Below are 12,336 nucleotides of genomic sequence, written 5' to 3'. Positions count from 1 at the left end.
TGCAAGATGCTAAGAGCAAATTCTGTGGTGGGAGGGAAGCAAAGAAGAGGGTTAGAAATGGCACTCAGGTAGCCCTGCAACAGTGCCAGTCACAAATGTTGTATCTCTGTTCAATATTTACTTTTATAGCACTTTGATGGTATAGCTTCTAATATAAAAGTCATTCACATATTATATACTATATCTCAGAGTTATTTCTTTTGTGTCTGCTACAATTAGCAATCTGAAAAAGAAGAGTACCTTTATCTTTATCCAATCTGTGTGGTTTCAAAATGTTCACATAACTTTTTTTGTACATTTTAATTTCCATCAAGTTATTAAGTATCTTAAAAAGTTACTGACAAAATGTATTTCTTAACAGGATAAGAACTCATTCTACATTAACTGAAAATGTGCTTTCTCATAAATTACAATTTGATGGTAGGATCATGTCACGGTAATTGTGATTTTATTAAAATTTTTAATCCTATGATTACAAAAACATATTCTCTTTTGAATAGAAATAACAGTAATGAGATTAGATAGGTTTGTATCATTTAAAAATATGTGAATTTAGAATACACATTTTAACGTAATATCTAGTAATCTGTTATAAAAAATAAGAAATATGAATCTGTAGGAAAAACATTCTAATTAAAAGTTATCTTTGAAGCGAATTTAAATGTTTTTTAAAAAGTAACTTAGCAGTGAATTTTTAAAAGAGTTATATTACTACCAGAGTATTGTAAACTGAAAACTAATGTTTTATAAGCTGCTTTATTTAATTTTGTCTTAATGATTTAACAGATTATCGATAGATGCAGTGACAAGGAAAATAATTCTTAAATCTATTATTTCAGTCTTATAATCTTCCAGTAATACATAATTCTACTTGATGTTCTTTCTATATTACTAGTAAAATGTGTATTTTAAATTATCTTATTTGTTTAGTGATTTTAAAGCTTTCTATGACAATAAAAGATAATAAATTTGTATCTATGTGTGCCTTCTTGCAAGCTCAACACTTTTAAAGATAATTCACTTTATCTTAAAAGTCTATGTTGAATTAATAATTTACATTGTAAATATATCCACTTTTCATGTCAGTGTAATATTTTTATTTCTGCATTCAGATCTAACTTTTAGTGGACATTTCAGCAAGCTGTGTTTTTGTGTTTTCCCTACAGTTTCCCATAACCTTCACTCATTGCCACATACATAAGAGAGTTAGCTATCCCTCTTGAGATGCACACTTTTTTTAGTTAATTAATCTAAAAATTATTATATTTGAAGATATTTGATATCATTCTATTTTTTCCAGTAATGGACGTGATGCTTGCAGAGAGCTGATTGGGTTCTTTTTCACTCACGACCAATCCCTTACAATTTATGAATATCGACAATTTGGGAAAAATAGGTATGCCATAAAACATTGTTAGAACTCTGGAGATGATCACTTCTGAGAGAAGCTAAATAACTTTCCATTTTTTTCTCATTTACTTTCTAGAACAATTGTGCTTCCTTTTATTCAAAAAAGCATTTATAGTCATCAATGTGGACGAAGAAAAGGAAAACAATACCGACTTGGTGATTTTTATGTTGTAAGTTGTGTGTGTGTGTGTGCACACATTTAATACCAGATGGTGGATTTTGTGGAGTCCTCTGGAGGTAGAGGAACAGGGCTTCTAGTCTTCAATTTATTTCCTCTCCTCCGTCCTGAACAGGGTCATTTATGTGGGCTAATGGTCCATGTTTTCCCAGGAACTTCTGCTTCCTAGCCCCAAATCTCAAGTCTGAATACAAGCATAGCATTTATTTTCTGTAACACCCCCCTTCCCATTCCACAATGTGGCTTGTCTCCAGATGAAGTTGTATCTTCATACTTTGAAAGGTTCTTCAAAGCTGTGTCATTGGCTAAGTGGCTATCTCAATAGCACCAGGAGATATTCTTTACCTAAAGTAGGTTTATCCTCTGAGGATAGGCAGTTTCCTCCATGTGAAGGGGTATGGGCCTCTGGAGCTATCACTTTTCTGACAGATAGCCTATCTTCCTTGTGATTTTCCCACTTCAGGAAATTCCTGGCATTTGGTGTGTCACAAGGATTCCCTAGAATGGGTGGAGCATAGATAGTGTTACAGTTTGTGTAGTGCTCTTAAATTTTAAATCGTATTTACACTTTATATCATGATTAAAATACAGCACTATCCACAGTGATCATTCAGGTAATATATGTTTCTGTCCTAAGATCTGTAGATGGAGCAGTAAGTTAGACTCATTCCCTGCTTTTGTGGAGCTGACAGTCTAATTGGAGACACAGATAGATAGGAGGGCCAGATAGGAGGGGCAATGTGGGCCAGATAGGAGGGGTGACGGCCCAGTTTTGTGGAATCAAAGGAGGTTCCCTAGAGAAAGTGCCATCTACCCTTGACTAGGAGTTAGCAAGGCTGGGATAAGGGGATAGGTGAGGGTGGGGAAAAGCTTCCAGGTGGAGAAGACAGCTTGTGCTAAGAACAAAAAGGAAGAGAGCACATGACTTATTTGGAGAACTGGAAGTAGTTCAGTCTGATTGGAGGAGAGTTCAAGGTGGAGGCTGGCAAGAGATGAGTTAGAGCTTATTAAAAAGCAGCCTATGTTAAAGAGTTATCTAACATGTATTGGGGAGTCACTGGAAGAGAAGATGTGGATGGAGTGGGGGAAGGTGGCATGATCAGATTTGTGATTTTGAAAGATCTGTCTGGTTACAATGTGGGGAAGGAATTGAAGACTAGATACACAAGGGCAGGATGGGATTGAATTATATTAATCAAGGAGAGAGATTATGGCAACCTGAATAAGCAAGTGACTCTGGCTATGAAGCTAATTAGACAAATAAAAATTATTTGATAAGTAGAGCCAGTACAGTTTGGTACCCAGTTAAGGGAGAAGTATGGGTTGAGGAAAAATTTTACATCTTACACTTAAATACACTATACACTATACATATGGCACTGAAGCCTGCCTCTTGAGATCTAGAGAAAATCAGCTTCGACTCCCATTTCACAACCCGTAGAAGAATGTTTAATGCATATTCCAAGTTTAAAGTTTGAGTTTATGTCTCCAAAAATTTAGTGTAGTTTATGATTTATTCTCACTATCCTCATTCCATATTTCTTTGAAGTAGATGTGGAACTCTGTTCTTTTTTATGATTTCCAAGAAAGAAAGAAAATAAAGAAAAAGAAAAGAAAGAAAGAAAAAAAAGAAAGAAAGAAAAAAGAAAGAAAGAAAGAAAGGAGAAAGAGAGAGAGAAAGGAAAGAAATTCAGCCAACTATATGTAAACCACATATATGATGCTTTGTGTGTGTAGCAGACATTTTGAAGGGGATATCAAAAGAGGTTCACATTGTAGCATTGTAAGCAATTTACAATTTATTATTAGACATCCCTACTGTTAAAAATACATCCCTTGAATATTTCCCATGGTAAAAGCACTCTTCTCCATTTTTTTAACTCTTCCACCTCTTGTTTCTCCCCACCAATCTATTGTTTTATGCAGAAATATTCAACTCTATCCCTCTTTTTTTTTTTTTTTTTTTTTTTTTTTTTTTTTTTTTGATGGGAGTATTCTGTTTTGTTTTCCAGATATGGCTGTGGAACTTGTCTTTTCATGTCTATATGCCTCATTAAGTCTTTTTCTAAACACTCCTTAAAAGAAATTTTGGTGCCAGTTTTTAAGATAAATACATGAATGTGCACATGTGCCCATAGATGCGCCTGCCTAAAGGTGTACCCACATAGGTATTCACTCATATGCACGCATATATGCACTGACGCAGGCTGTTCCCTTAGGCACACATGTAAGTATACACATATGCTTCTATGCATAACACTGTTACACAGATCACATATTCTTAATTGCTTAACATGATAATTATTTACAGGAGACTCTGAATCTTCTCATCCTCAGTCTTACCCTCACTCAACTAAAAAGTCAATCTAAACTGCTATGTTCTACTAAGTGTTCTGCCTAGATTATTATAATCTAAATCCAGGATAATATTTCACTTTATCACTCATAGTTCTCCATCTTCCAATCTGAATTGCAGATTCTTTGGCTCTTCCTTTATATATCTTCTTTTCTATCTCTGGTAGTTTTTTCTTTATTTCTTTCAGGTTTTTGTTTTGTTTTGTTTTTCGTGCTGTCAGAAGATCACTCATTTCTCCAAAGCCTTCCTAATTTCTGGGTGTTATTCTATTATGAAGATCTAAAAGATTAAAAACTGAAAGAGTCCAAATCTGAACATAGTATCCAATATAGCACTCCTACCCTTCTCTGTTCTTTTAATGGGCTTAATTTTTCTTCATAGTCCTGACCATATAGTATGTATGTATATTTTTATCTATTCATTATTTTCTCTGACATGACGCTATAACCCCTTGAAGGTAAGGACTTATCTATCATGACCCCTACCATATTCCTAGCAACTGGAAGAGTGACAAGTACTTAGTAGACACTGAATACATGTGTATTTAATGAATGGATTTAAATGTGATAAGTTGCAACTTGTGCAAGTGCCTTAACCGCTCTCAATCCTGAAGGGATATTTTTAATATCTCTATTTTTTGTATTAAAAACATGAAGACAAAGCAAACATCATATGTGTCCAGATTTTTCGTCAGTGAAGACTGGATGAAAGACTAAATAAGTGCAAAAGAGCGATGTTGGATATACACTAATTGCCATCATGCTGACAGCTATGGTGGTGCAGCATCTTGCTAGCCGGTTTCCCAAAAGGCTTTATTTGCCAAATGCTGGGAAGGTGAAATATTTGCCCAGCAGGAAAAACAAACAAACAAATAAACAAACAAACAAAACCCCACAAAGCTTTAAATTTGAAGTATAGGTAAATTTTGCCAAGTTTTGTAGTCAAATATGTTTAAATTTTTAACTAAAAAATTGAGAATTCTTTTTTTAGTTTTCATCTTACCTTTAGTTGTTGTTGTTTTTCTTTCTAAATTGAGACACGGTCTCACTGTGTTATACAGGCTGGTCTTCACCTTCTCATAACTTGTCCACAGGCTGTTGTTTGTCCTTTGGTCCCATTCAGCAACCAAAGGGAATCATTTACAAAACACAATCTGGTCTTCCAGGCCCATTCATTTACAACCTCCCCCATTTCCCTCTCACCAATGAGGAGAATATTTAAGTATCAACCATCTGGCTTTTTGAGTTTTCTTTCTTTTTTTCTGTTTCTTTTTTTTTTTTTTTTTTGGTATGGCTCCTATGCTTATGCACATTAGTAAATTTGTTATGCTTTTCTCTTGTAGACTTGTCTTTTGTTACAGGGATGTGGGCAGTGAGCATTATGATGGGGAGGAAAGGGATCACCTCCTTCCTACCCCTAGACATACATGTTTTTGGTATAAACAATAACTAGTCCTCAAGTAAGAAGACTTTATGGTACCATTTGTCACACAGTTTATCCTAGATTGACCTGGTAATTAGAGTGACTATCTATAGTAGCTAATTGGCTTTATCCAGGGGAAGAAAAAAACAAACTTTTCATATCTTTGTGACAGGAGGTGGTTTTGCACTTAGAGCAAGGTGCCTAAGGAAGTTAGGCTCCCACCCTCTCACAGAAACTGGGAGATAGCAGTACTCTCTCCCTTGATGTTTACACTCAAAGAGTGGCTCACGGGTCCTTGAGAAAGCCTTATCTAGGTCATAAAACTGACAACAGGCTTATCTAATTTTCAGAAGTATTTGTATACATTTCAAAGAGAGGAGAAAGTACTGACATTATAATTACAAATTCTGTAAAGTAAATGTGCTGAGAAAATGGAGGGAAAGGACGTCCTTCCCTTCTATGCGAAAGGCAGAATTAAGCCCCTATTTAAAATTTGTATTTGTTGGCCAGTTGGCCAGGTGCGGTGGCTCACGCCTGCAATCCCAGCACTTTGGGAGGCCCAGGTGAGCGGATCATGAGGTCAGGAGTTTGAGACCAGCCTGACCAACATGGTGAAACCCCGTCTCTGCTAAAAATACAAAAAAAAATAAAAAAATAAAAAATAAATAAATAAATAAAATAAAAATCAGCTGGGCGTGGTGGCGGGTGCCTGTAATCTCAGCTACTCTGGAGGCTGAGGCAGGAGAATTGCTTGAACCCTGGAGTCGGAGGCTACAGTGAGCAGAGATCGTGCCACTGCACTCCAGCCTGGGCGACAGTACAAGACTCCGTCTCAAAAAAAAAAAAAAAATTGTATTTGGTATTTGTCCTTGTACTGGTTATGTTTATTAGAGAAGCTTAGAAATTAAAATAATAATTTTATAAGTTTAGATTAAGATTTTTTGAGAGGAATTTTGTGGCTGAAGTTTTGATGTTCTCATTAGGTTGAAATTAGATTTTATAGTTAGGAAATGTCTGTCATCAAAAGTCCAGCTGAAAGAGTATGAGAGATCTTCACAGTTCTTCAATTTGTGGTATATCATTTTGTGGGCCAATAGCTCTATTTAGGGATGTCATAATTTCAATTAATTTATTTTTTCTTTTTTCCTCTCATTCTCATTAAAAAAACTGAGTTTATTATATTGCTGGCTTTTTTTATTCTCATGGATTGTTAAATAGAAGACTGTTCTGAGATTGACAGAGATATTAGTTTCTTTATCTGTATAGTTTCTCCAAATACATATAAGCATTCTCCAAATATACTTTTTTTACCATTATTAAAGTATATCATGTCACATTAATCAAAATCAATTATTTTAAATTAATGTTAGTTGTATTTTATTTCTTATATACTTTCTAGCTTCATTCATCTGTTCATTTCTTTAGGACGCAACTTTGACATTTTTGAGTTCTGATCATGCCAGCCTTCCAGAAAGCATCAAAGAAAACACATTTCTTAAACTCCGAATCACACATATTGATCAGATAGCTTTGGATTCTCTCAAGTAAGTTAAATATGCATTTGGCATTTTGAAGCAGGTGAAAACACTATTTTTAAATTATCTTAAAATGACATTCTACTGCAAGGTATTTATAACTTCGCTAAGGTTTGTATTTTTAAAAAACAAGCACAGCTACGTGTGTCTATTTTATGTACTATCTCGTACTCAAATACACTTCATGTGTGGGAACAGTTATAATCAATCAAATATTTTAAAATATTCATTTTTATGTTAAAGATACCTTATTAATTTTCCTTTGCTATAACACTTTTATTTTACCAAATATTACCAAAAGGAATAAATTTTTTTAGAAAAGGGTATCAATACAATATTGTAACAATTTTTTTTCACATTGTTATTATGATGACTTTTTTAGTATCTAAAAAAGTCTTAGGGTCCCATATGCTTACAGTATTTATTGATTGATAAAATGCATAGTGAAAATTAGTTCTATACATCAAACATTGCTTTTAAAATGATTTTTTAAGTAACAGGAATATATACATGTGATTTTAAAAACATAATTCCCGTGATTTTATATATGTATGTTAGAGGCTATATCCTACAAAGTGGCTGTGAGAAGTCTGTGTTCATCATTTACTATATTGCTAAAAATGAACGCATTTGAGGGGGCTTTTAAAAATAACATTTTTTCATCTTATGCTTTGCAAGGTAAAATTGCTTTTAAATTTAATAGTTTTAATTAAATATTTAAAACATTAAAATTGTTACAAAAATGAATGTTGACTAGGTGCAGTGGCTCAGTCCTGTAATCCCAGCACTTTGGGAGGCCGAGGTGGGCAGATCACAAAGTCAAGAGTTCGAGACCAGCCTGGCCAATATGGTGAAACCCCATCTCTACTAAAAAATACAAAAATCAGCCAGGCATGGTGACAGGCGCCTGTAGTCCCAGCTACTCAGAAGGCTAAGGTGGGAGAATCTCTTGAACCTGGGAGGTGGAGGTTGCAGCGAGCCCAGATCGCGCCACTGCATTCCAGCCTGGGTGACAGAGCGAGACTCCGTCTCAAAAAACAAACAAACAAAACAAAACAAAGACCAAGAATGTTTACAAGTAGTCCTTATAAGATTTTAAGGATTTTAGCTCTCAATTTAATCTTCTGGGGCATCAAAGCAGAAGGCAGAGTTGGGACTTGATTAAATTCTAAGCACTCTTCCAAGTGTGAGAGTTTCTTTGAGTCTGGAGCAGGGAAGAGCTTAGAGTTTTATACTCAAGATTATAAAATAGAATATATATATATGTATATATATAATATATTTCATCCCTGTGAACATGTCAATTGCAGAACTGCTTCTATGGACCAGGAGGATGATATAGTCATTCAAGAAACCAATGATAGGCTGGTCTTCAAGGCAATTCAAGGTATGTGTTATTACTATACTCTCAAGTACTTTGAATTTTTGATCCTTTTTTTTTTTTTATAATCAGTAAAACAACATTTTTCCAGATACTTCTCAGTGGCACTTGATTTATATTTACCCTTTGCTTATTTAAAAAAGTATACATACATACTTTTATTGTTTAGGATTTCTAAACGTTTTAAGATTTTTCTTACTTTAATGGTCCTAACTAGTATTATATGAATTATAAAATTAAGTGTTTTAGAAATTACTAGATAATATGGGTTTTACTCATAAGCTGAATGAAATGTAAAAGTAATTTTTGTAATATAATACTTGTCTTATGTATTACATAATATCTTGAAGAAGTTTGTGATGTCCTAGCGTAAAAGAAAAAAAATGCGAGATTGGGAGCCAGATTCATGTTTGGACTCTGTTGTTCAAGACACACATGACTTTGGAGAAATCCCTTGCATCTCTTTCCTCATCTCTAAAACAGGGATGATAATACTTCTCTTATTAAATTTCCAGGGTTGTTGTGGGTGATAAATTAGATATATTTCAGTTTTGGATACTAAAACATTTTCCAAATTTTGGAAGATGCAGTATAGTAGACTCGATTAGACAGTTAGTCTGTTGGATCTCGTAGTCTAAAATGGAGAAAGGTATTAAACAAGCAATCACAGAAGTTAACATGTAATTTATGAACCTTTTTTTTTTTTTTTTTTTTTTTTTGAGAGAGAGCCTTGCTCCTTTGCCTGGGCTGGAGTGCAGTGGCACAATCACAGCTTACCTCAGATTCCTGGTTTCAAGTGACCCTCCTTGCCTCAGCTTCCTGAGTAGCCAGGACTACAGGTGCATGCCATCACACCCGGCTAAATTTTTTTTTTTTTTTTTTTTTTTTTTTCTGTTTTTGTAGAGACAGGGTCTTGCTATGCTCTCCAGGGTAGTCTGGAACTTCTGGGCTCAAGTGATCCTCCCATCTCAGCCTCACAAAGTGCTGGGATTATAGTCATGAGCCATCACACTTGACCTAATGTATGAATTTTCATGACTCCTGATTTATCTTTTAAAGATAAGGCGCTCACAGTGAGAAGGCAAGAAACAGATTTGAAAAGTTTTGTTTGGACTCTCAAATGTTCTTGATGCCAAAGTTTGTAAACAGTTTTCTCTATTATATCATAGTCAATACAGTATTTGTCACAATTGAACTTAGTGACATTTGTTTTTTTCTCTCATGTATTATATCTAATAACTGCTTTAGTAAAGTTACCAATCTATTCTTAAGTAAATATGGTACAAAGCGCAGTAAGTGAAATAACAGCTACAAAGAGAATGACAGGGATCTAAGCAAATAACCTCTTATGAAATATGTAAGTGTAGGATAGAATTCAAAAGCCTTGATGCTATTTTATATACAAGTTACAATTTGAAGATTTCAAACTATTTTTAAAATGTTGAACTGATAATTTGTGAATTACTTGACTGTCATCAATTTTGCAATTCAGTTGATAAAAACTAAGAAAAGGAAAACAGATTAAAGATATGGGGGTGGTTAAAGAGGTTGTCTACGCAACAAAATCTAAGATTTTATTTGTAATATTTTCTCTTGGTGATAAAGTGAAACTGTATTTTTCTGTTTTAAAAATATAACACTTCCACCACACAGTGGTGCTATTGTTCTGGCATATTTACATGTGATTTTATAGCTAATCCTCTTGATTAAAAACATCCTATTTTCCAAAGTCTTTTGTCTTACATTTGATTTGTTTGAATATTCACAAATTCCTGATTTTAGTTACATCAACTTTAATTTTCTTATGAAAGATAACTGCGGCTTTATACATTTATGCATAGGAACAATTTGTTTTCATTTCTCTTGTTGAACAGATGTGCTAAAAGAAAAACTACATAAAAGAGGTGTTCGTATTTTGACTGGATTGGGAAAATACTTTCAACAGTTGGACAAGGAAGGAAATGGACTTTTAGATAAGGCAGATTTTAAGCAAGCTCTAAAAGTGTTTCACTTAGAAGTGTCTGAAAAGGTATGTGCCACAGAAAATTCTCTGCAGCAGATAATATGTTATTCTTAGGTGGCATTATTCACTGTTCTACTGAAATTTTAGTTTTCATTTATTTTCTCCTTCTCTATGCCCTGTTATCAGTGTTAAGCTATCAGGTGACAAGCCCTGTTGGTTTTTAAAGTTTAAATATTGTTCCATTCTATATTTATAAAGAGCTTAATAACCAGGCATTGTGCTAAGCTCTGAGATAATACTCTGTACTCTTGAGATCACCGTAATTGAAGGAAAATGAACATAAAACAAAATATGTATTCGATGGAGAATGTTTTTGGAACACATGGGATAGATACCTGATTCCAAGACAGGTTCTAGGGAAGGAGAGCAAAGATCATGGAAGGATGCCTGGAGGAGGACATCTAAGCTGAGTTTTGAAGGTTGAGGAAGAGTTAACCAGACAAGGGCGAAAGAGGAGTGTGAATCAGACAATGTGTATTTTATGAAAAGGAGACACATATGTGAAAGCTTGGAGGGGAAGGGAGTGTGGCCTGTTTCTGACACTGCAAATGATTAATAACCTTCACACATACGGTTCCCTCCACTGTGAATAATCTACTAGATCTTTGCTTGCTGGGTTTTCTTAGCATTCAGGCCACAGCTTTCTCTGTCAAGAGCATTACCCTGACACTTCTGTCTAAAGGAGCACTCCCATTTGATCTTTGGTCCTTTTGATACCAATTTCTCGTTTTATTATCATTTTTTTTTCATGCCACGTTGTAAGTATTTTCTGGCTCTGCCTGTAAGTAAATCATTAAGTCTCATCAGGGTGGGGACCAGAGTGTTTTTGTGTTCCTGCTCTTTTTCTAACATCTGAAATAGAACCCAGCATATGGAAAGTTAAGCAGATAATGCGTTAGTTTGAATGGATAAATTTATGGAAGGAAGGAAAAGAGACGAATGGAGAGAAACGTCTGGTACATTAAAGTCTTGCACGTCATACTAAGAAGAATGGGTTTTATTCTAAAAGCATATGAATCACATTTGTCTCAAGGATTTCAGATAAAGGATCTCTTGCACTGTTCTCTTTTGCTTCAAAAGATCTTGTCACAAGATGTGTATTTTGTAGAAAGAACACTGAAAATTGAACTTAGGACACTTAGGTTCAAGTTCTGGCTTTACTATTTGAACTGTATGATCTTGGACCAGTCTTTTAACTTTTTTGATTGGGGGGCTCTGCCTGAGCAATCCAGAGGTAATTGTTATTGTTAGAGTTGCTTGGAAGCTCAAATGAGAAAATTACATGGGAATCTGCCATATCAGCTGTACAATTCTGTGCTAATATCATGTTGCCTAACATTGTTCTGACATACCCATCTTTTTGGTTTTTATGATGTTTAATCTTTTGCCCACCTAGTGATACATACTAGGGATAATCTAACTTCCTCTCTTCCTTTTGTAGATTAAAACAACAACAACAACAACAACAATAATAAAGCAGCAATAGGAAATTAGAAAACCTTGTCTTTGCTTACAATCACATGAGTGAGAATGGAAAAATCACACAAACTATGTTTCCTCTGCTTTCACACAGCAATAATCAACACAGAATACTTCTGCAACCAAATGCATGTGGGGGTTCCACCCATACTAAGCAGTTGAAACCCAGTGGACAGCCTCTAATTCAATTCAATTCTGACATTATCTACCTAGAGATAGACTCAGATCCCACAGGGTGAGATCTCAGTTCTACAAGACAACCCCTGCCCCCAACACACTCTGCATAGGGCACCAGTCACAGGTTTGGGTCCCTGGAACTTGTGGTCAACTAATTTCAAGTTTGGGGTTTCCACGACCCGCTCCTTGGGTTCAGTTAATTTGCTGGAGCAGCTCACAAAACTCAGGAAAACTTATATTTACCTGTTTATTCTCATGGATATTACAAAGGATACAGATGAAGAGATGAATAGGGCAAGGTATGGGGGAAGGAGTGCAGAGCTTTCATACCCTCCCTGGGTGCCACCCTCCAGGAACCTCCACAACCTTAGCTAC

The 12,336-nt window shown here is 35.0% G+C and overlaps 1 protein-coding gene across 3 annotated transcripts in view; it reads left to right on the top strand.

Moving 5' to 3' along the window:
* Nucleotides 1-12,336, top strand: part of CAPS2 (calcyphosine 2) — a 60,930-nt gene that overhangs the window by 36,272 nt on the left and 12,322 nt on the right. For all 3 annotated transcript variants that reach the window (XM_077953204.1, XM_015152271.3, XM_077953205.1), the window contains 6 exons: nucleotides 362-436; nucleotides 1,301-1,396; nucleotides 1,487-1,580; nucleotides 6,792-6,910; nucleotides 8,212-8,288; nucleotides 10,157-10,311. In XM_077953204.1, coding sequence (XP_077809330.1) covers nucleotides 362-436; nucleotides 1,301-1,396; nucleotides 1,487-1,580; nucleotides 6,792-6,910; nucleotides 8,212-8,288; nucleotides 10,157-10,311 — 616 coding nt within the window. The remainder of the gene's footprint in view (nucleotides 1-361; nucleotides 437-1,300; nucleotides 1,397-1,486; nucleotides 1,581-6,791; nucleotides 6,911-8,211; nucleotides 8,289-10,156; nucleotides 10,312-12,336) is intronic.

The sequence above is a fragment of the Macaca mulatta genome, chromosome 11 (genome assembly GCF_049350105.2).
Source record: "Macaca mulatta isolate MMU2019108-1 chromosome 11, T2T-MMU8v2.0, whole genome shotgun sequence".
Lineage (NCBI taxonomy): Eukaryota > Metazoa > Chordata > Mammalia > Primates > Cercopithecidae > Macaca > Macaca mulatta.
This window is presented reverse-complemented; position numbering and strand designations above follow the sequence as displayed.